The following is a 25,566-nucleotide window of genomic DNA, read 5'->3' on the forward strand; positions in this document are numbered from 1 at the left end:
AGGTAAGGGGGGGATGGGCCTGGGTCCGCCTGCCGTAAGTGCACTGCGATACCCACTAAAAGTGCTCCAGGGACCTGCATACACGCAGGCCTCTAGGACTTGTTGCTGCTGTATAACCTTGGCACACCAGTTGAGTCCTGAAGACTAATCTCTTTGAAAAAGTCCTTTATTTGAATAAGCATGTTTACTCACAGTTAACTGCAGATCAGAGGTTGTGCCCCACTGGCAAAGAGTCTCCCTGGTACTGAGATTAGCAGTAGGTCAGAGCTGGCAGAATGGTGTACAATGCCCTCTTTTCAGCAACATTCAAGGTAATAACTAAGTTCTCTAATGTGGGTAACACATGAAAGGGATCTAAAACTGGCTGACAAAAATGGCCACTACCTCATGGACTACCGGAAACAAAACTGGACACACTCTGACCCAGTTAGCAGGGGGAAAAGCATAGGCGCCCCGTATAAGAGGCTTGGGGAGGCTAAGCCTCCCCAGCCCAACCGTAATGTTCCCCTACCTCCTCAGGAACAAAATTGTTGTATCTTCCGCTCCCCGCCGGCGCCCACCCCACCGCTCATTTCTTTTCTTACAGGCTGACTGCCTGCCTGTCTCACTTGCTATCTCCCTAAGCCTCCTTCCCTAGCGGTTCCGGCTCTGCCGGAAGGCAACCTCCTTCCTGCTGCTTCTCGCTGGGGACACAGGCCTGTCGCTCAGCGAGAGCGATGAAGGGTGCTGGGTTCTGTCCTGTTCTGCCTGTTATAGTGTCTCAGGAAAACGGAGAGAGGTGCAGCAGGCCTAATCAGCGTCCGGGGGCCTAGTCGGTGTGTGACATCCCTTTTCCCTTCACTTGTTTGGTCTGTGTCTGCCGTCATCTACTATGTTACTATGTTTCTGTGATCCACTTCCGGTGGCAGAGCCTGGCTGTGACTGTGAGCCTGAGTTTTGCAACACACGGTTCTTTTCAATCAGTCACCGACACCAACCAAGCCAGGGAAGGAGGCAGCAGATCGAGCAAGTGCCAAGCGGGTAAGGCATATTTGGTCTCTTTGTTTTGCTGAACAGGAGACTGGTGAGAGTTGATTATGCTGGATGATGAAAGGAGGTGAAAGAGATGGGGAGACATAGGGGCAATATTGGACGATGGTAGGGTCAGGGGGCAAGACAGTGGGACAATGTTGGATTGGGGCAGAGAGAGAGAGAGAGATTGTATAAGTCAAAATAAAAATAAATATTTTGTTTCATGCAGATCTCTTTTGTTTAAACATAACTAAATGGGCTATAAGCCCCTAATGCAGTCCATTGGTTTTCTTATATTTTGTTCTTCTGATGACTTATACTGTGCCAAAATTGAAAACTCTTATCTCTATCTGGTCATTAATAAAAGGAGCTCATTGTGAACACTATCCACCCTAAAAGGTTGTTTTGTGGCTGTACATGAGGAATTGTGATATTATGATTCCTTGTTTCATATTGTTGATAATCTGTGTTTTCTGTATAGGTGGTAATTGGTGTATTAGAGTCTGCCCAGTGTAATGCTTACAGTATTAATTGTGACTATTTCACTTTCACTTATTTCTTTTTCTCTGTGTTGTCAGACAATTATGGATATAAGCCCCACCCCTGACCCCGCCCCCTTTAGCCTCCCTAAACAGTTGGGCCACCGACCGCCTATGGGGAAAAGCACCATGGGAGTAGAGCCCACTACCCTACACCCACCACAATGCATTGCTGATGTGACTCTGCAGTGCACCTAACAGAAAAGGTGTCACACACACCCGAGAGCCACATCACAACCAGGGAAAGGCTGTCAGAGGATAGAACACATTCTGCTGTCATGGAGGTGGGTACAGCATTTGAGGCTGGCATACAGGCTGGCAAAAAAGGTTTTTAGTTTTATTGTTTTAGTGTGGGAGGGGGTTGGTGACCACTGGGGGAGTACGGGGAGGTCATCCCCGATTCCTTCCGGTGGTCATCTGGTCAGTTGGGGCACCTTTTTGAGGCTTGGTCATGAAAATTAAAGGACCAAGTAAACCTGGCGAAATACTGCTGAATGCCGCTTTTTTTCCCATTATCCGCGAAAGCTGGCCATCTGGTAGCCACACCCATGCCCGCCCATGTCCCGCCTTCGCTACCCCGCCGACACGCCCCCTTGAACTTTTGCCGGCAAGGTGACGTGAAAGCGGCGATGCTGTCAAAAAAGCCGCTTTCGATTATACCGATTTGGCTGCTTTTGAGAGATCGCCGGCCATCTCCTGATTTATGGCTGGCGATCACTTTCGAAAATAAGCTTGAAAGCCAACATGAATTTAGCTAAGGGAAATCTTGCCTCACCAATCTGCTACATTTCTTTGAAGGTGCGAATAAACATGTAGACAGAGGTGAGCCGGTTAATCTTGTGTATACGGATTTTCAGAAGGCATTTGACAAACTACCTCATGAAGCCTCCTGAGGAAATTAGAAAGTCATGGGATAGGATGTAATGTCCTATTGTGGATTAAGAACTGGTTAAAAGATAGAAAACAGAGAGTAGGGCTGAACAGTCAATATTCTGAATAGAAAAGGATAAATAATAGGATTCCCCAGGGGTCTGTGCTGGGACTGCTGCTTTTCAACATACTATAAATGATCTGGATACAGGAATAATGAACAAAGTGATCAAATTTCCTAATGACACAAAGTTGTTAAATCATAAGACTTTATGAGACTGAGAGACTGGGCATCCAAATGGCAGATGACACTTAATGTGAGCAAATACAAAGTGATGCATGTGGGAAAGAGGAACCCAAACTGCCGGATTTAGGTATTGTTGTTGACGATATGTTGAAACCCCCTGCTCAGTGTGCAGCGGCGGCTATGAAAGCAAATAGAATGTTAAGAATTATTAGGAAAGGAATATAAAATAAAAATGAGAATGAGAATGTTATAATGCCTCTGTATCTTCCCATTGTGCGACCACACCTTGAATATTGTGTGTAATTTTGGTCACCACATCACAAAAAAGATATAGCGGAATTAGAAAGGGTACAGAGAAGAGTGGCGAAAATGATAAGGGGGATGGGATGACTTAGCCATAAGGAAAGGCTAAAGAGGCTAGGGCACTTTAGTTTGGAGAAGAGATGGCTAGGAATTATTAGGAAAGGGAAGATAAATAAGACAGAAAATACTATAATGCCTCTGTATCGCTCCATGGTGTGACTTCACCTTGAGTATTATGTTCAGTTCTGGTCGCTGTATCTCAAGAAAGATATAACAGAATTAGAAAAGGTTCAAAGAAGAGCAACCAAAATGATAGAGAGGATGGAACTCCTCCTATATGAGGAAAGGCTGAAGAGGTTATGGCTCTTCAGATTAGAAAAGAGATGGATGAGGGGGGACATGATTGAGATCTACAAAATCTTGAGTCGTGTAGAATGAGTAGACGTGAATCAATTTTTTACTCATTCCATGAAGTCACCCACCACTAAATGGCCTGTGGTTACTGGCCACCTTTCCACTCCCACTTATACAAAGAGAGATGTCTGCCCAGTCCCAATCCTCTGAAACTGCATCTATCCCCAATGGGATTAAGCTGCCAACAATCTCTCTAAAGGCATATCTCATTTGACCCCATCGCCATAGCCACTTTAATGTTGCTACTTCCATACAAATGATCTCCTTTGTATATGACATGGTATCTACCCTTTTATCATCTATACGTCCTTTACTTATCTGTGGTCCTTCTTTAACCCGTGAACACTGACCAAAAACATGAAACATATCTTTCAGCAATAAACTTGTCTGCCATACAACGCTAACACGTTTCATGCCAGCTGAAAGAAGGCAATTTTTATCCTTAGAGAAGTTTAAAGAACTCATTACCTCCAATTCTTTATCACTCTTTCCTGAATCATACAATGATTCTGTGGCTGTTTGAGTTTCTTTTGTCAAATGGTTCTTTGATTCTTCCATTATGCAGGACCCTGTAGGAGACTTCTGCCTCAAGAGGGATCTCTTTGTCTTTGATCCAGGTCTCTCCATTACATGGGGCCCTTCTTGAGAACATGGCTTTGTCTGTTGGATTCCAGCCTTCAGGGTATTAGGGTCACTGCCTTTCTGGAAGGATTGTGTCTGCAATCTGTTAGTGGAAGGCCTAGAAGAGCCAGCCTGGGATCCTGAGTGACTGCTGGTGATTTTTTTTCTTTGCACTTCGTCTTGGCACAGATCTAAAATGATATCAGTGGAAGTAATAGTTAGAATGTGGTAGTTAATCTACAGACATGCCAAGTCACATGCATTTGACATGTGACACATGCATTTAGGCCCTTTATCCAGCTCACGTGCCTAAATGAGTTTGTCACATGCATTTGCTTTGTTCCCTGCCCCCACAGTTGGCATATCTCTCTGCTTTTACTCTACCCGGCAGGTGGCCTGGTATCTCTCGCTCTCCAAACCCCTATTCTGGCACACTGTGAGCTTTGCCTGTCTGGCTGGAAGTAATGAAGATGCTCCATCAGGTTGGCGCAGGCCTCCTTCCCTCCATTGCGGTTGGCCCGCCTCCTATGATGCAACCTCCTGTTTCACGCGGACTGACTGCTGCAGAAGGAAGGAAGCCTGCACCAGATAGGAGCATCTTCAATGCTGCCACCAGACAGGCAAGGCTTGCAGTGCACCGGGCAGGTTTGAAAAGAGAGAAGTGCCAGGTCCATGGAAGGTGGGTGGAGGGAGTGGGAGGAAGAGTGTCCAAGGTAGGAGGCAGAGCAATGCTGGACCCACAAGCAAGAGGAGTTGCAGGAGGGAAGGATGCGAGAATGATGCTTGCAGGACCCGGGGAGCGGGGGTAGGCGGGAAGAAAATGACTAAATACCAGTATTATGGGAAAGGAGGAACAGGACAAGATGCTGGAGCACAGGGCAGGAGGGAGGGAAATGAAGGGACAACTGCTGAATCCCTGGGGGGGGCAAGGAGAGGAGGAGGGCAGAATGAAGGGAAAAGAGAGGGAGAGATGCTGGCCACTGGGGTGAGGGAGAGCAGGAAGGAAAGAAACAAGATGGTGGCCCCTGGGGATGGGGGGGGGGGGACAGGGTGAAGAAAAAGAAATGCTGGGATGGAGGGCTGGGGGGTAGGAGGAAAAAAAGAAAGACGCTGACCCATGTGGAGGCAGGACAAGAGGGAAGGAAGATAGAGGTTGGCTCCCAGAGGTGGTGGTAGGGGGACAGGAGGGAAGGAAGAGAGATGGAAAGATGTTGGCCCCAGATGTAGAGGTAGGGGTGGGTGGTGAGGGGTAGGGGAAGAATAAGGGGAGAGACTGGACATGGGGAGGGATAGGGAACAAGAAGGTCAGTGCAGGTAATGGGGAGAGAGGAGAAATGTACGGACCCAGAAAAGAGATGATGAGCAGGGAAAGAAGGGAGATACTCAGTATAGCAGGAGGATAAGGGCAGGGACACAGGGGGGAGATACTGGACAGGAATGCAGAGAGAACAAGAATGATGGACATAAAGAAATGTGCTGGTGAAAGTTAAATGAAAAGAGAATAGAACAGAAACCAAACAACAAAGGTAGAAAAAGTAACTTTTTTTTCTATTTATTGAATAGAATATATCAGTTTATGGAATATCCTATATAATAATTCTCACCTGGAACATTCTGAAGCTCACTCTGTGGGAGGGAAAAACTGAAGGCTAGGCTGTCAGCAACACTCACTCTCACTCATGCACCACTCACTGTCACTCAGGACCCGCCCTCAGCCACAACCCCAACGTTCTAAATGAAGCCTCAAAACCCCCTCAAAACCGGAACTGTGAGGCGCCAGAGATATCCTGTTTGCCCATGCCTGGAAACCGGAAGTCACAACTCTGACATCTCCCCCTGCCCCAAAACCTTGCAGTTTTGCCTGTAGTTGTAATCGAACAAAAGGCAGAGAACAGCAGCACAAGAATTTCTAGAGGGAAAAAAAAACCCGTTTTGTTTGCCTACTACAAAGAGAAGGTTTCAGCTCTTTGTTCGCCAACACACAGCACAGGAAAAGAGTCTCAGCAATCCGCTCACACACAAAAAAAAACACAACACCTGAGCAGACTGACGTCCTCTCGAACACAGAGCACTAAAAACTTCCTCTTCTTTGCAACACATTGACAATTTTGCCTGCAGTCATAATCGAACAAGAGGCAGAGAACAGGAGCACAAGAATTTCTACAGAAAAAAAAAACATTTTTGTTTGCCTACTACAAAGGGAACGTTTCATTTGCCAACACACAGCAGAGGAAAAGAGTCTCAGCAATCCGCTCACAGACACAAGAATACTTTGACACCGTCAACACTTGGACAATGTAAAAAGCAAAACGGCAAAGGGACCTTTTCTTTCACATTCATACATTTGCTTTTCCTGTATGTGCCACATTGCAGCTGCAGGACATCGGCATACATTCACATCTGGGGCTGGGTTTTACTTTTTTTAGGAGACAGGGGCAAAACGACCCTGAAAATGGGAGGGAGGAAGGGAGAGATGGGGGGGGCAACGACCCTGGGAGGGAGGGAGGGAGAGAGGGAGAGATGGGGGGGGGGCCAACGACCCTGGGAGGGGGGCTGACCCTGGAACTTGGAGGGGGGGTGTGCACACGGACCCTGCAACTGGCAGGGAGGGGGGCGGGGCACTCACATTCTCACACTAACACTCTCGCACCCAGTCTCACTCTCTCTGTCACACACACATTCACTCTCTCTCTATCACACACTCACTCTCACACACACTCTGTTAAACACACACACTCCAAGGAAAACCTTGCTAGCGCCCGTTTCATTTCTGTCAGAAATGGGCCTTTTTCACTAGTATATATATATATTCCATATACTCCATATACTGATATATTCTATTCAATAAATAGAAAATAAAGTTACTTTTTCTACCTTTGTTGTTTGGTTTCTGTTCTATTCTCTTTTCATTTAACTCTCACCAGCACATTTCTCTATTCCATATATATATAATATATATATTAGAGATGGTTTAAGACATGGCTGGGGCCTGCGAGAGAAACCTCATTCATTGCCTTAAATCTCCAACGGTAGTAAGTCTCAAGTTTTGGAATGGGCCACCCATGGCATCTCTGTTATAATCCATACAAAGAAGCATTCATGACACACTTTTTTTTTCAAATAGAATACCCTGTATACAAGTTCCAAGAAAGCAGTTCACATGTATTTTTTTCCATATAGTAAATAAAAGCGGGGAAATTATGCAAAGCATGCAGGGCTGGCTCAAGGGATAATGTCATCATGAGCCAACATGCTTTGGTGGTGCCCCCCACCCACCACATCATTTTCTGATGCTCACCCCCCCACTGCTTCGCTTCTGGTGCCCCCCATCTCTTTGGGATCTCTCCCACCCCCGCCCCCGGTCCAGTCTCCTTCCTCCTTCTCTGTCCCGCTCCCCATGGGACTGCTCCCTTACCTCTCTCCCTCATGGTCCTGTATAGTTTATGTTAGTCACTGGTGGCAGCAGCATGACAGGCTGCCTTCGGCCAGCCTTTGGTTCTGCCATCTGCCGTGTCCCAAACACAGGAAATTGCATCAGAGGAGGGGCTGACCAAAGGCAGTCTGTCATGCAGCTGCTGCTGCATCTGGTGACTGACGTAAACTTTACAGGACCGCAGGGGAGTGAGAGATTAGGGAGCAGTGCTGGACCCGCAGGAAGGGATGAGAGAGAAGGGGAGAGACCGGACTGGGGCGAGGGGGGGGGGGGAACTTAACCTGTAGACCAGTTGAGGTAAGAGGCTCACCTTAATTGCCGACACCCTGAGCCAGAGCCTCACCTGGTCCAGTGATTAAGCCAGCCCTGAAGGCATGGCACATGTAATTCTTTTCAATCCCTCTGCATGTAAATGCAAGTATGTATATGTTGGGAGGGTGAGTTGGTGGGGTGTGTGTGCATACATGTTTCTGTGCATGTGTATTTGTTGGTTGGTAAGTTTATGTCTGTTGTCTGTGTGTCTTTGATCAGGAGAGAAGATGAGAAGGAAAAACAGTTTGAAAGGTGCAGTTCTGCAATCACATCATTACAGTGAATCAGTGTACATATACTACAGATGTTGGACAATTTAACACCAAATTTTTAAAAAGGGTTCCAGGGGTGATCCGAGAAATTATAGACTGGTAAACCTGACTTCAGTGCTGGGCAAAATAGTGGAAACTAATATAAAATTACTGAATACACAGACAAACATGGTTTAATGGGACAGGGTCAGCATGGATTCAGCAAAGGAAAGTCTTGCCTCACCAATTTGCTTCATTTCTTTGAAGGTGTGAATAAACATGTAGATAAAGATGAGCCGGTTGATCTAGTGTATCTAGATTTTTAGAAAGCTTTTGACAAAGTCCCTCATGAGAAATTCCTGAGAAAATTAAAAAGCCATGCAAGGGATAGAAGACAATATTCTGTTGTGAATTATGAACTGGTTGGTGGATAGAAAACAGAGAGTAGGGTTAAATGACCATTTTTCTCTGTAAAGGAGTGTGAAAGGTGGAGTGCTACAGGGATCTGTACTGGAACTGGTGCTATTTAACTTATTTATAAATGATCTGGAAATCAGAACAACAAGTGCGGTGATTAAATTTGCAGATGACATAAAACTATTCAAACTGCTTAAAACGCATGGGGACTCTAAAACATTGCAGGAAGACCTCAGGAAATTGGAAGACTGAGCATCCAAATGGCAGATGAAATATTATGTGGAGAAATGCAAAGTGATGCACATTGGGAAGAATAATTCAAATCACAGTTACATCTTGCTAGGGTCCACCATTGGAGCTGACTCTATGGGTGCTGTGGGTGCTTGAGCACCCCCAATATTGAGAAAGTTCCTTGTATGTGTCCAAGGAGGGGTTATTTTCATTGGGCTTAGCACCCCCAATAATTTTGGAAAGTTGGCTCCTATGGGGTCCACCATAGGAAAAAGACCTAGGTATCATCGTAGATAATACGCTGAAATCTTATGCCCAGTGTGCAGTGGTGGCCAAAAAAGCAAACAGGATGCTAGAAATTATTAGAAAGGATGCAAACTAAGACAAAGAATATTATAATGCCTCTGTATCACTCTATGGGGCCCTTTTAGAAAGGAGTACCAAAAAGTGGCCTGTGGTAATGTGGGCATGTGTTTTGAACGTGCGCTGGACCATTTCTCTACCACATCTGGAAAAAAGGGGGTGGGGTTGGGCCGGGAAATGGATGTGCAGCAAAATTAAAACCAGCCCTTAACGCTACCCATTGACTTAACAGTAAAGGTTCATAACAGTCCAGCACCCGCCAACTGCTGATTACCTCCAGGAATGCCCCCACAGTAGAAAATAGAAAATTATTTTCTACCATGGGTGATTTGACGCATGCTGCACAAGCGTAGGCCCATATGTGCCTTTGTAAAAGGGCCCCTGTGTAACTTATGTTGATTGTACTCCGCTTAGTTTTTAAAATAAATGGTGCGACCTCACACTGAGTACTGCATTCAATTCTGGTTGCTGTATCTCAAAAAAGATGTAGCGGAATTAGAAAAGGTTCAAAGAAGGACAATCAAAATGATAAAGGGGATGTAGCGCCACTCATATGAGGAAAGGCTAAAGAGATGAGGGCTCTTCAGCTTGGAAAAGAGACAGATGAGGGGAGATATGATAAAGGTCTTCAAAATCCTGACTGGTGTAGAACGGGTAAAAAGTCCAATCGATTTTTTTACTCTTTCAAAATGTACAAAGACTAGGGGGCACTCAATGAAATTATATGGTAATACTTTTTAAACAAATAAGAGGAAATATTTTTTTCACTCAGGGCCTCTTTTACAAAAGTACAGATTCCCGGCGGGGGCAAATGAGAGGGAGCCCATTCAATTCCTATGGGCTTCCTCTCATTTGTTGCGTGGGAATCACTAGAGCAGCTTTGTAAAAGAAGCCCTCAATGAATAGTTAAGCTTTGGAACTCTTTGTCGGAGGATGTGGTTACAGCAGTTAGCATATCTGGGTTTAAAAAAGGTTTGGACAAGTTCCTGGAGGAAAAGTCCATAGTCTGCTATTGATATAGACATGGGGGAAGCTATTGCTTGCCCTAGGGTTGGTAGCATGGAATCTTGCTATCATTTAGGATTCTGCCAGGTACTTGTGACCTGGATTAGTCACTGCTGGAAGCAGGATACTGGGCTAGATATTGTTGGAATGTAATTGTATTTTACATGCATTGCCTGTCACCTATTATTTCTCTGTGATTACTCTGTGACCTCTGATGTGAATTACTTAGAGAGGTCACACAGCTATGCAACTTCCTGTGGGGGTCAGATGCAGCAGATGCAGCACATGGAGCTCATGATCTCTCCTAACCTGAGAGGATCTATGGTGGTGTGAGCATCCATTACCATCTAAGCACATGGAAGGAGCTGATAATACAAATGTATAGTAATATGTATATATAAGCCTGTCTGATTATAATCTAACTACAAACTGTGAGTAAACAGATGTTTTGTTACTTCAACTTTAAAGTGACTCAGCAGTGAATTATTCAGGGATGAATGAGAGAGAGATGAAGAAAGAAATTAACATTTCTAAAGCTGAAGCTGTGTGTACTAAAATCTGCTAATTATTTACTACAAATAATCCAACAAAAGGGTTATGGGCCCAGGGTCCAGGAATTGAAAAAGAAGAGAAATATTACCAGGCAGAAAAAAAGGCCACATTTTTCTCTTAAGTTTTAAAGGAAAGATTCAGTCTGTCTCTCTCTCCCCCCACACAGCAGACAGAAGGCTAAGAAAATGGCTGAGGGAGGAAATTCACCATTTTTCTATTCTCTCAAGGTGCCTAAATTAAATGAGTTTAATTATCAGCAGTGGGAACTAAGATTCATATGTCTCCTTCGAGCAAAAAGATTAGATATATGCTTAGACCAAGACAGAACAGCTGAAAATATGGCTGAATGGGACAATGCAAACTATTATGTGAAGTGCATGCTTTTGGAAGCTCTCTCAGAGAAACAAGCCATATTAGTGGAGGGAAAAGATACACCAAAGGACATTTTATATAAACTGAGAACTATGTATGCAACTACATATGCAAAGCAGCAACCAATTTGGCTGGCAGAGTTGAATGAAACCAAATTAAGGGATAAAAGTAAATGTAATGATCACATTATGCATCTTATGTCTTCATTTCAAAAGTTAGAACTTTCTGGAATTCCCATGTGTGATGCATTGAAAAGAGCATTTCTTTTTACCTCACTATCAAAGAAGTTTGATGTTTTAGGTCTGTAAATGAGGCCATTGAAGGGCAATCTTTTGAACAGGCAACATCAAAACTAAGGCAGGAATGCATAATAAATGATTCTGAGGAGATGTGTTCTCAAAGCAAGTCAGAGAGAAATGAAACAAATTTCTTGGCAAAGAACAGAGGAAGGCGGAGCTATGGGAAAACTCCACCCAAGGGCAAGCTGATTTGCTACTCATGTGGAAAGGAGGGACATGTATCTAAATGGTGTAAGGAAACACAAAACACTCCCTCTAGCTCACCTAAGCCAATGGAACTAAAGAATTTTCAAACCAGGAAATGTATGAAGGACAAAGATAAACACAAGGGCTTTCTAATGGCAGAAAAATCTTTGACTATGGTAAATAATAATTCAAATGAAAGTACTTGGATTTTGGATTCAGGGAGCACATGCCATTTAACCAATTGTAAGGATTTCTTTCAGGAAATGTGTCCAGAGGAAGGTATTCTTAAAACTGCAAACGCAGGGACTGCTCAGATCCAAGCAAAAGGTATTGGATTCTTAAAATGCAAAGTGTCTAATGAAGTTAAAGAAATTCCTGTAAGTGATGTCTTGTATATTCCCCAAGCAGTTTGCAATATGCTTAGTGTATCTACATTAGATAAGAAGGGATTTGTGATTCATTTTGAAAACAGTAAGTGCACAATCTCTAAAAATGATGAAGTGTATGCTGAAGCTTTTATGCATAATGATGTTTATAAGCTGAACATTTCAGGTGAAGCCTCACATATGGCGCAAGTAAGGAAGAATGATGGTAAATGTAGTCCGGAAATCTGGCACCGCCGCCTGGGACATCGTGATTGTAAGGTGATCCAGGATCTTTACAGTAAGCAACTGGCCACCGGCATTCAGATAAGTGCAGATGCTGGTAAAATGGAGAAATGCATAGACTGTGTTACTCAAAAAGGTGTGAGACCCTCATTTCCTGCATACACAGGAAATAGGAGTAATAAAGTGCTGGACTTAATACACAGTGACTTATGTGGACCGTTTAATATCCCATCATTGGGAAATAACAGATTTGTGCTAATATTCTTGGATGATTTCTCTAGATATTGTGTGGCCTATTTGCTGAAAGAGAAAAGTCAAGTCACAGACATGCTGAAGAAATACGTAGCCATGGTGAGCAATAAATTTGAAAGAAAACCAAAGGTTCTTCAGACCGACAATGGTGGTGAGTTCACTTCACAAAGCATGCGCACATTTCTAGAACAAGAAGGCATTCAGCATATCACAACAGTAGCTTATACACCAGAGCAAAATTCTGTTGCAGAGAGAAAATTTAGGTCACTTGTGGAAATGACCAGATGTATGCTGTCAGATAGCAATCTCCCTAAAAGACTATGGGGGGAAGCCATTCTCACAGCAGTGTACCTACAAAACAGAATGCCAACTAAAGGCGCTGAGCGCACACCACATGAGACATGGCATGGTAGGAAGCCAAACCTGTCACACATAAGAACATTTGGAAGTACAGCATATGCTCATATACCAAAGCAAAGAAGGCATAAGCTGGATTCCACAACAGAAAGGGGCATTTTAGTTGGCTATGCTCCAGGACACAAAGGATATAGAATTTTGAATCTGAAAACTGGCATTGTTGGCATAAGACATGTTACATATTTTGATGAAAACAAAAGGGTTGATAAAGGCTGGATTATCCCAGATGAGCCTTATCATCCAGAATATGAAACTAGAACCATAATAGACATGCCAGTGTATATAAATGCCATACCAAGGCAGATGTCTGAAAGCAACTCACCTGTATCTAATGAGGAACAGGCAGAGGAAGCAGACACAGAAAGGATCATTGAAGAAGACAGTACAGTTGGAGAAGGGGAATCAATTGGAGAAGGACTCTCAGATTTAGAGGATGCGGAAAGGTCAGACCAACCTGTTGTCAGACGCTCATCCAGGGAAAACAAAGGTGTTCCACCCCCAAGACTGTCTTACCTAACAAAGTCAGCAGAAGCTCAAGAGCCCTTAACATGGGATGAGATTGAGAAAATGCCAGCAGAAGAAGCTGCTGAATGGCATAAAGCTGCACAAGAAGAAATTGATGCATTGGATAAAATAATACTTGGATTCTTACAAAATTACCTCCTGGCAAGAAAGCTATAGGATGCAAATGGGTATTCAAGTTAAAAAGGAATGCACAAGGAAAAGTGGAAAGGTATAAAGCCAGATTAGTGGCAAAGGGATATCTTCAAAAATATGGAGAAGATTTTGATGAAGTGTTTGCACCTGTAGTGAAACACACGACAATTAGAACACTTCTGAGCATTGCAGTCTCAAAAGGCATGCAAGTCAAACACATTGATGTGAAAACAGCGTTTCTTCACGGAGATATAACTGAAGACTTGTACATGGAACAACCAACAGGTTTCATAAATACAAAACAAAGACAGCTAGTGTGTAAATTAAACAAAGGTCTTTATGGATTAAAGCAAAGTGCAAAATGTTGGAATGAAAAATTGCATGAAATATTGACAAATTTAGGATTTAAGCAAGGTGAAGCAGATAAATGCTTGTACACTAGGTGCACAAATGGACAATATGCATACATTTTAGCTTTTGTTGATGATCTGCTCATTGCAAGCAAAAGTGAGCAAGAGTACAAGGACATTGTAAAATGTTTAAACCAGAATGTTGAGATAAAAGAACTGGGTAATGTGTCATACTATCTTGGTATAGAAATTGAGAAACAAAATGATGGTTCTTATCTTCTAAGCCAGAAGCAGAAAATAAATGAGCTTATTGAAAGTTTAGGTATGCAAGATGCCCAAGTTGTAAGCACTCCCATGATCACTGATTTTCTGAAGGATGAAACAGTAAGAGAACCTTTACCAAATAACATCCAATATAGATCAGCCATAGGTAAGCTTTTATATCTAGCTACCACATACAGGGCTGATATAGCAAATGCAGTAGGAATTTTGAGCAGAAGGGTCAGCTCACCTACCAAATCAGATTGGACTGCAGTTAAAAGGATGGTAAGGTATTTAAAGGGTACCATTGATTGTAAATTAAAGATTTCAGCCAATAGTAATCCAAAACTAATATGTTACTGTGATTCAGATTGGGCAGGGGATCATTCTGATTATAAATCCACAAGTGGATATGTGTTTATGTATGGAAATGTACAAATTTCATGGGCCAGTCATAAACAAAGTATTGTGAGTTTGTCTTCTACAGAAGCTGAATATGTGGCCGTATCGGAAGCGTGCAGAGAACTGATGTGGATTGAAAAACTTTTGCTGGATTTCGGAATAGCTGAAAAGAGACCAATCCAGATAATGGAAGATAATCAGAGCTGCATCCGACTGTCACAAAATGACAAGGTTCAGTCACGCACCAAGCACATCGCAACGAAATACCACAACGTGCGAGAGTTGGCGAAAGAAGGGGTCATCAGTCTACACTATTGTCACACCAGTGAGATGACAGCTGACATCATGACCAAACCGTTACCCAGAGAACATTTTGTGAATCTGCGTATAAAGCTTGGACTTTGTATGAATAAATAATTGCATGACAGTTATGCATGAGAAGGGGTTTGTTGGAATGTAATTGTATTTTACATGCATTGCCTGTCACCTATTATTTCTCTGTGATTACTCTGTGACCTCTGATGTGAATTACTTAGAGAGGTCACACAGCTATGCAACTTCCTGTGGGGGTCAGATGCAGCAGATGCAGCACATGGAGCACATGGAGCTCATGATCTCTCCTAACCTGAGAGGATCTATGGTGGTGTGAGCATCCATTACCATCTAAGCACATGGAAGGAGCTGATAATACAAATGTATAGTAATATGTATATATAAGCCTGTCTGATTATAATCTAACTACAAACTGTGAGTAAACAGATGTTTTGTTACTTCAACTTTAAAGTGACTCAGCAGTGAATTATTCAGGGATGAATGAGAGAGAGATGAAGAAAGAAATTAACATTTCTAAAGCTGAAGCTGTGTGTACTAAAATCTGCTAATTATTTACTACAAATAATCCAACAGATATACCATTGGTCTTCCCTAGTATGGCTATTCTTATGTTCTTATTGTGACATTTTTGGATGGGGTTTATTTATCTTCTGCCTAGGGTGGACTGACCATTGGAACAATAAGGCAGTGCCTGAGGGTCCACAGCAATAAGCTGCCCACTCTTCCCTAGCCTCATCTAGATTAATCACTTTTGATGGGTGAATAGGGGCCTATAATTCATATTGCCCAGGGGCCCAGATCATTGTTAGTCCACCCCTGCTTCCACCTCCCACCAAATGCAGGAACTTCACTTCTACAGCAGATAAACCCTCCAGACCTTCTTGTGACTAGAGCTGCCTTCCAGTGCTCCACCCCCATTGCCTCTCCATTGGCTGGATCCCATCTACAGTCTCTGCTTCTAGTTACAATGGAAACAGGCAAGGCAATCACTCACAATGGTGGGTGGGGGAAGGGGGAGGAAGAAGAGAACTCTAGACAGAGATTTTAAACTCAGAAATATGTCCAGACATATTACCCAAGTAGCTGGTGTTGGGGAGCCACTTGAGGGGCAGTAAGTTTGGTGAAATAATTTGGACAATGTAGGAGTGGTTGTAGGAGACTACTTTTGGGGTGGGGCAATTTGAGGGGTGGTGGGGCATAAGCAGGGTAGTTAGGGGTTGGCGGTAGGTTATGGGGTGTTGTGTCAGTTCTGAGTAGTTTAGTTTGTTGTTGTTACATTTGTACCTCGTGCTTTCCCACTCATGGCAGGCTCAATGCGGCTTACATGGGGCAATGGAGGGTTAAGTGATTTGCCCAGAGTCACAAGGAGCTGCCTGTGCCTGAAGTGGGAATCGAACTCAGTTCCTCAGGACCAAAGTCCACCACCCTAACCACTAGGCCACTCCTCCACTCCACAGGGATATTTTGTCGGATTGGGTCAGTATGCAGGATGATGAGGTAGTTGCAGGGGTCGGGCAGTTTACAGGACGGTGGGGCAGATGGGAGTAGTTTTTTGGAGTGGAGTGGTTTGCCGGAAATAGTTTAGAGGTGGGACAAATGTAGGGACGATGTGGCAGTTGCATGGGATATATTTTGAGTGAGGAGCAGTATACATGGTGGTATGGCAGTTGCCGGGGGTAGATTTTTGTTGCGAGGCAGTTGTAGTGGGCAGTTTTTCAGGATAGGGAAGTTTGCAGGGTGATGGGGCAGGTGCATAGTATTTGGAGTCAGGAAAGTTTCTGGGGTGGTGTAGCAGATGTGGGGCTGTGGGGACAATTTGGGGGTGGGGAAATTTTGAGGAAGTACGCTTTCAGGGAGTGGGGCTATTTGTGGATTTGGAAGAGTAGGAAATTGCATCTTTTAAACTGCCTTGCCCCATTCTGTAATTGCTACATTTCATTCTAAGTTTATACACTATAGAAGCTGGAACTTGTTTTCCCACAAAAATGCATTGGGCCATATTTATTTTTTTGGGTGGGGGGGCTCATTTCTCTGGAATCCCTGGTCTGATTTGACCCATATTTGAACTTTTTGTGCCTTTTGCTAGTTTTTATGTCATCCTGTTAAATTTTTGAAGGGTTATTTTGCCCCCAGGCAGACAGACACAATTTTCAACCCCTTTTGTATAATTCCTTCCAGTTTCCATTGCATTGGAAGTAATAATAAATTGATACTTGACTTCTAGCAGAACACTCCTGCCCTCACAGAAGACAATAGTAATAGACATGATTATATTCAGCTTTAGTCTGTATTGGGTACTTAGTTTTCTAGTTTCTTTCGTGAGGTTAATAGTTTTGTACTTAGAGGAAAATGTCAGGGACAGCCTATATTACCTTTGCAAAAGTATATATTAAACCCCATCTTCTTGCCCATCCACTTAAAAAGAAACAAGAATAATAAGTTTGATAACATTATTATCACTAATACTATATTATAAATCAGAAACAGGAATTATTTTTCTTAGGTGATGTGGTCACTTATGCAGAACATTTGGGATAATTTTCAATGACCTTAGATGGCTAGTTTCAGAAGTTAGCTGACTAAACTCTGCTTTTCAAAATTTCCCCCTCTTAATTTCAGATGTATGTATTGCCAAAAGTATGTTTTGCCTATTAATAGTTGAAAAAAAATAATTTAAACACAGCAAAATAGAAAACAAAACCCAAAAAGAAAAAGAAGAAAACCTCAAAGATATATATACAAGTTTGCTGTAAAAAACCCCAGCAAAATTAAAAGCCATCTTAAATGAGATTTTAAAAGATATCTAAAAGAAAAGTAATTACTTTGTAACCACAAGTCCTCAGGAAAGGAATTCTATAAATGGAGGGAAATGAAACCAAGCGCCCTGTTTACTATGCCGTGTTTTAGGTGCATTAGCATTTTTAATGCACATTAACCATATGCGCATGTTAACAGTGTACATGTCTACAATATCCTTGTAGGCACCTACACAGTTAGTGCGTGCGCTAATTGTAGGCGCGTTAAAAATGATAACGTGCCAGGGCCCTAAAAACGTCTTGCCTGGTTTCTACCTACCACCACTATTTAAAAGAGGAAACAACTGACAGATTATCTTCAATAGAACGTAAAACCCACTTTTGGATATAACTGCTACACTTTTCACAAAAATGCACTAGACCCATCCTATATAATAAAGCTCACCTCCAACGTTCTGAGGCTGCCTGGTGGCTTCCGGTGGTGGTGTCCTTCATGGAGTAGATCGTGACGTCAGGGAGAGGGGAGGAGCCACGAGTGTCCAATGTGGAGGTGGAGTAGAGAAACGTCAGGGACAGGGGAGGAACCGCGAGTGTCCAATGTGGAGGTGGAGGAGTAGGGAAATGTCAGGGACAGGAGAGGAGCCGTGAGTGTCCAATGTGGAGGGGTCCACGTATTTCCCTACTCCTCCCCCTGCCCAGGAATCCAAACGGAGTGCCAGCGAGGGCCAACAGTCTGCGTCCTCCTCTCCTGCAACCGATACCATGGGACATTGTCAGGTAGGCGAGAAGCTCGTGCGCTGCAGCACATGGGAGCGGGGAGCAGGACTCGGATACCGGCGATTGCGCTGATCGTGGAAAACCTAGCTAGCGTCCGTTTCATTGCTTTCTGTTTTTACTAGTAACTTATAAAGCTTTGTACCTTGCCTCAGGTACAAAATTAGATTGTGAGCCCTCCAGGGTCGGAGAAATGCTCAGAGTACCTGAATGTAACTCGCCTTGAGCTACTACTGAAAAAAGTGTGAGCAAAATCCAAATAAATAAAGACATAAGGCCTTAAAATGGGATCTAAAAACCTTTGGTAACCAAGGCAGGTGAGGCAAAGTAGGGGCAATGTGATCTTTAAATTGACAGCCTGTGATAACACAGGGAGTAGAACTTTGTACCATTTGCATACTCTGCCTCACCTTCAGTGAAAGCCCAGAGAAGAAATTACAAAATTCTAGTGACTTCATCACTGTTGTAAGTTGAGAAACAGATAGGGCTTCAATGAGGAAACAATCCAATAAAACCATACCCTTTAGTTAATTAGGGAGATACAGAATGCATCGGTGGCGTAATTAGCTACCATAACGCCTAAACATTTTACACAAGATCTACAAAGAAAGGAAAACACCTGCCACACTCACACAGCTATGACTAACGGCTGCTGGTCCAGATGGCATTAGTTTTAGCATCACTCATTAGGATCCTGCATTCACCAAAAATGTCAGTCCCAGGGGGCAGAATCAGATAGTAGGAGTTGTTAGCTAGCACTGATTTTCAATGCTAACCAGTTAACTTGGAGTCCAAATTTAAGGGAATTAATGACATGCTATCTAGATTTTAGCTAATTTTTAGCCAAAAGTTTAGGTGCCTAGATTTGGTTGAAAATAAGCTTTATGTAGACAACTAGTATTTGGGATTGAATAAGTTAGGTACCTTAGCCTTTTGAGAACTGACTTTCAAAATCAGCAAAAGAAGCAATGGAATATGGTGCTGCTTCTGAATTATTTGTCCTCTTTCTCTGGTACAAAAGGACATGACTTAAGAAACATTTCCTTAATAATTACCACCCTCCTCCAATATTCAGCCAGTGGAGGTCAGCATTTTTGTAAGCATTGACAGTCGGCAGCTAATTTAGACCTGTATATTCAATGATGGGCTATGTCAGAGCATTGAATTTACAAGGGACTATTCAGGCATATACTGGCCACTTATGTAGGTCCTAATATTCAGCCCCATTCTCATCCCCCCTCCTAACCCCCTCAACAAGAAAAATCCACATTCAACAAGGTCCTATTCCCCCTCCTGATCCCAAACATGTCTGACCCCCCTCAACATGTTGTGGCCCCTCTCTTGACCCCCCCCACCACTATAAGTAGACCCCCTCTTGAATCCCCACTGAACTAGATGCCCTGTATTCCCCCTCCCCAAAAGAAAAGCCCATTCCCATGTCCCAGCAGGCCTTCCTCAGGCCTACCTGAACATTCCCAGTGGCTAAAGATTGTGGCAGCCATTCTGAATCCAGAAACAACAAAGGCAGGAGTGAGTGGGCTTTGCTCCTGCCCAGATGACCCATTAGCTCACCTGGGCTATTCAGGTTGGCCCAAGGGATGCCTGCTGGGATGTGAAAGGAGGACTTCTCCTAGGGGGCCCAAAGGGGGGGGGTTCCAGTGGAGGGAGTTGGGAGGGGGGTCACATCATGTTGAGGGTCTCAGGCATATTGAGGGAAATCATGTTAGAGGAGGCCTTTTCTTGTTAGGGGAGTTCAGAGGAGAGTCAAACATAGTAACATAGTAGATGACGGCAGAAAAAGGCCTGCATGGTCCATCCAGTCTGCCCAACAAGATAAACTCATATGTGTATACCTTACCTTGATTTGTAATTGTCTTTTTCAGGGCACAGACCGTACAAGTCTGCCCTCCACTATCCTCACCTCCCAACCACCAACCTCTCTTCCCCCACCTGCTCCGCCACCCAATTTTGGCTAAGCTTCTGAGGATCCATTCCTACTGCACAGGATTCCTTTATGCATATCCCACGCATGATTGAATTCCGTTACTGTTTTCATCTCCACCACCTCCCGCAGGAGGGCATTCCAAGCATCCACCACCCTCTCCGTGAAAAAATACTTCCTGACATCTTTTTTGAGTCTGCCCCCCTTCAATCTCATTTCATGTCCTCTCGTTCTACCGCCTTCCCATCTCCGGAAAAGATTTTTTTGCGGATTAATACCTTTCAAGTATTTGAACGTCTGTATCATATCACCCCTGTTCCTCCTTTCCTCCAGGGTATACATGTTCAGGTCAGCAAGTCTTTGCTCATACATCTTGGAACGCAAATCCCATACCATTCTCGTAGCTTTTCTTTGCACCGCTTCCATTTTTTAAACATCCTTCGCAAGGTACGGCCTCCGAAACTGAACACAATTCTCCAGGTGGGGCCTCACCAACGACTTGTACAGGGGCATCAACACTTCCTTTCTTCTGCTGATCACACCTCTCTCTATTCAGCCTAGCAACCTTCTCGCTACGGCCACCGTCTTGTCACACTGTTTCGTCGCCTTCAGATCCTCGGATACTATCACCCAAAGATCCCTCTCCCCCTCAGTACCTATCAGACTCTCCCCGCCTAACACATAAGTCTCTCGTGGGTTTCTACTCCCTAAATGCATCACTTTGCATTTTTTCGCATTGAATTTTAATTGCCAAACCTTAGACCATTCTTCTAGCTTCCTCAGATCCCTTTTCATGCTTTCCACTTCCTCCCGGGTGTCCACTCTGTTGCAAATCTTAGTATCATCCGCAAATAGGCAAACTTTACCTTCTAACCCTTCGGCAATGTCACTCACAAATATATTGAACAGAATCGGCCCCAGCACCGATCCCTGAGGCACTCCACTACTCTCCTTTCCCTCCTCCGAGCGAACTCCATTTACCACCACCCTCTGTCGTCTGTCCGTCAACCAGTTCCTAATCCAGTTCACCACTTCGGGACCTATCTTCAGCCCATCTAGTTTATTTAAGAACCTCCTGTGGGGAACCGTGTCAAAAGCTTTGCTAAAATCTAAGTAGATTACGTCTATAGCACATCGATGATTCAATTCTCCAGTTACCCAATCAAAGAATTCAATGAGATTCGTTTGGCACGATTTCCCTCTGGTAAAACTATGTTGTCTCGGATCTTGCAACTTATTGGCTTCTAGGAAATTCACTATCCTTTCCTTCAGCATGGCTTCCATTACTTTTCCAATAACCAAAGTGAGGCTTACCGGCCTGTAGTTTCCAGCTTCTTCCCTATCACCACTTTTGTGAAGAGGGACCACCTCCGCCATTCTCCAGTCCCTCGGAACCTCTCCCGTCTCCAAGGATTTATTAAACAAATCTTTAAGAGGAGAGCAGGGGGGAGTAGAGAACAGCTCTAATCTTCAGGCCGGTACCCAGAAGTTATGCGGGTGCAAGCCAATATTAAGTGCCAGCACCCAATTGGCTATGTGCCCAAACATAGAATAGTCCTATCAAGGCGCTTAGCTATGTGGGCACTGGCACTAGATATCATCAGTACCAGCATAACTCTTGGTTCCTTCCCAACTCTGCCTCTGGAATGCTCTTCTACTGCCTGAAATTATATTGGCTGGTTAGTGCCTATTTTTATTGACACTGCTTAGATAAGTGCCGCTGAATATTGGTGATTGGCCCACTGAGCATGATTTAAGTGTGCTGGAACCTCTCCTGCCCGCTTACATCATTTTGAATATTGACCTCTACATGCATTATTTTATCAGCCAATAAGAAAAAAAGCATCCAAAATAAAACCTGGGTAAGTACTATTTCCAGTAATCTATCCAACCATTTGACAAAGACATGTCAATGTGAATTTAGGCCCAGTATCTATGGGTAAAGTAATGGTTAATTTGTGAGCCAGAAATAGCCTCTATTCTAGAGGGAGTTAGCCTTACTCAAGGCCACCCTATATGTGGGAAAGGAATAGTGTATGGTGAAGAATATGCTTTGAAGAGAGAAACCTTATAAGATAGTAGTCTTTTGTTGTAATTAAAAATTCAGTGATGTTTTTTGTCTGTAAAACATATAAATATGCACATAGACTAATGTAATCTTTGAAGATAGTCGCACAGTATCATACAGTGTGTATGTGCTATAATTACTATCTTTCACTAGCTGGCCTTCAGAAGTGCTAGAAAAATGATGATTATGCTATGTATATTAACATTCTGCAAAATATGGATCATTCTTTTGAGAATCTTTTTGTCTAAAAACTGTATAAAATCCAGTGGTGGTGGTGGTGAGTGGCTCCTCAAATTTTGGCATGCTGCTGAGATGTGTGAGCATCTTTATTGGCTAATGAGCCTTTAATGAGCAATAATCGGATGTTAACAACCAATTGACATTAATTGGCATCAATTGTGATTTGCACATGCATCTGGCTGCATGCTATTCTATAGCGCCAGGTACCCAAATCCCATAGTGCTCACCTCAAAAGGAGGTGTGGCCATGGGAGGGGCATGAGTGTGCTGGGACATTCCAAAACGTTGCGCGCATTGTTACTGAATAATGAGTCAGTGCAGCTAACTTGGGCACTAGCATTTACAGCAGGTTTCAGCAGGCTTGTAAACCTGGCACTCAAACTTAGGGCATGGGAAGCAGGGTTAATCACAATTCTATAAAAGGCATGCCCTTTATAGAATCACGCTTAGTGACGATCTTTTCCAGTACCTATTTTTGAGTACAATTTATAGAATCCAGCCCTTAAAGTACATACAAGTGCCGACATCAAAAATCCGTGTGTATATTCAGTGCTGCATATTAATTAATTTGATGTAGTGCTTTTGAGCATGTTAAGGTGGTTTATATACAATTGTACAGGTACTTGCACTGTTACTAATCGGATTACAATTTAAGTAGTATATTGTACCTGGGGCAATGGAGAGCTAAGTGTAGCATAATAGTGCAGAAGGTTGTGGACCTGGGGAACCGAGTTTGATTCCCACTGTTGCCTAACAGTGGTGGGTTGAGATCCTGGGGAATCGGGTTCAATTTCCTCTGTAGCTCCATGTGACCCTGGGAAGTCACTTAGAGGGTCTTTCAGAAAGTCACGGTAGTGTTTATAGCTCGCAGTAGAAATCAGCTGGTGGTAAACACCAAGACGCCCATAGGAATATAATGGGTATCTTAGTGTTTACCGCCAGCTGATTTCTACCGTGAACTAAAAATGCTACCATGGCTTAGTAAAAGACCCCCTAAGTGACTTCACAGGGTCACACAAAGCTGCAGAGGAAACTGAACCCTTTTCCCCAGGATCTCAACCCACCTCCGTTAGGCAACAGTGGGAATCAAACTCGGTTCCCCAGCTCCGCAACCTCATGCACTAACTATTAGGCTACTCTTCCACTCCATATATATTGTTACTGGCACTGGATATATGTATTATCCATTGACCATTGTCACCATTATCCATTTAGTTTAGGCCTGCTATTTAGCAATAAAGTGTACAAAGAACAAGTACCAATGAGATTTTGTGCTATTTTGAGGGAGTATATCTACTGAAGTGTCAATATCTTTTAAAGCACTAACAGCCATGGGCTGATTTTGTCCCCAATATTTAGAGCCAACCACAGTCTGGATAACTTCACTGAATATCTGGGCACTTGGTGGCTTCTGGAAGTTATCTGGATGCTACCAATAAAAAGTGTAGTATCCAGATAACTAACTGGACATATTTAGGATAGCAATGTATGTGGTCCTAAATGCCCAATTAGTTATCCAGGCACCATCACTGAATATTGGCAGTGCCCGGATAACTTCTGAGTCCACCACGACTCTGCCCCAGGCCACCCTGGCACTAGCAGGATAGTCAAAAACACTCGAGTCAGAAATTCTTAAAGAGAACACACAAAAAATTAATTTCTGAAAACCATACAAACAGTTTCACTGCTCCCGATACAGGACTAATTGTATGTCCTAGCCCAAAGATCATGCAAACGGTGCAACAGCTACTTATCTCATCACTCATATAGCACTTCCAAAATTACAGCATAACTCCACATCCCAACAAGGAGCCCTTGTTTCGCCTCAGATGTGTCAGGGTAAACCAGCATAACCTCAGATCACTGAGCAGGGTTTGCTTCTTTGGACGTGTTTACTCGTATGTACTCAGCAGCGGATAACGCACTGATTCCTATAAGGTTCTTTTGACTAAAATTTGGAAACTAGAAGTTTCAAAACATCTGTTAGAAGACTCCTTGATGCAGACCACATAGGCTAAAACATCACTCGTGTCAAGTCTCAGGTGTATTTGGATAAACTTTTGCTGTCTTGAGAGCATCGTCTAGTTTCCATTCTTTCATCAACTTCGCTGTATGTGGAGTGTCTGTGCTGCAAGGGTCTTTTCAACTCTTCTGTATCATCGACAACGATCGTTTTGAGCAAGGGCAATGTGCCAAGGTCTTTTTTCTCCACCATTTTGGTTATTGGCTAGGACATTTAATTTGTCCTGAATCGGGAGTAGTGAAACTGTTTGTATGTTTTTCAGAAATTAATTGTGTGTTCCCACTAGCTGGATAGTGCCATAGCATTCTCCCTAGATTTTTATCTGCACTACAGTGATGCACTGCTGAAAATTCAGGGATCACCCAGTCAATGTGATTTAACTGGCTAAATTGGTTTCAATATTGGGCCCTAAGTGTCCTGGTGGATAGGGAGAACTCAAGGCCTAAACTATAGTAAACAACAACAAATAGTGAAAAGAAAACATGAATGTGTTTTTTAAGTAAAAGAAATGCAGTCCTTTCTTCAGGTAATTTGCATCATATATGTGGGTATGTTTGACATTTGATTTTATTGTTTTTATTGGGTTTATAATGGTGTTTTATGTTGAATTGTGTATGAACAATTGGAATCTGCCTCAGCGTTTGGCGGAATATAAATAAATAAAATCAATATGTAAGCCACGACATATGGGAATGGCAAGAGGGTGGCATGAATCTTTGCTGCTGTAGTTTTGCCTTTAGCCATTATATTGCATACCAAGAAGAAGGAGGTTGTCAAGGCGGTTCCCCTGGCCACCAGAACCTCCTCACCAGTGCAACAAACGCTCAACCGTTTCACAGTGAAGACTCCCATCGATGTCGGAGAGGGGACTCTGGCAGTGCAGGGAAAAGGAGAGCTTTATGCTTTCGATTTTGAAGTATCACTCTCCCCTCCAACGCTAGAACCACCACCATGCCCAACCAATGATCAGGTAGTTGATGATTCTTGCTTCATGATATTAATGTAAGGGCAGGATCCAGGATGGGGTGCTGCTGCTGAGGGAATCAATGACATTACTA

At 43.3% G+C, this 25,566-nt stretch overlaps 1 protein-coding gene across 1 annotated transcript in view; it reads right to left on the reverse strand.

Moving 5' to 3' along the window:
- TEX33 (testis expressed 33) overlaps nt 1–25,566 on the reverse strand; it is a 140,533-nt gene that overhangs the window by 71,471 nt on the left and 43,496 nt on the right. Inside the window, exon 4 of the mRNA XM_030190069.1 lies at nt 3,853–4,196. Within this exon, the coding sequence (XP_030045929.1) occupies nt 3,853–4,196 (344 nt within the window). The remainder of the gene's footprint in view (nt 1–3,852; nt 4,197–25,566) is intronic.

Source organism: Microcaecilia unicolor, chromosome 1 (assembly GCF_901765095.1).
Source record: "Microcaecilia unicolor chromosome 1, aMicUni1.1, whole genome shotgun sequence".
Lineage (NCBI taxonomy): Eukaryota > Metazoa > Chordata > Amphibia > Gymnophiona > Siphonopidae > Microcaecilia > Microcaecilia unicolor.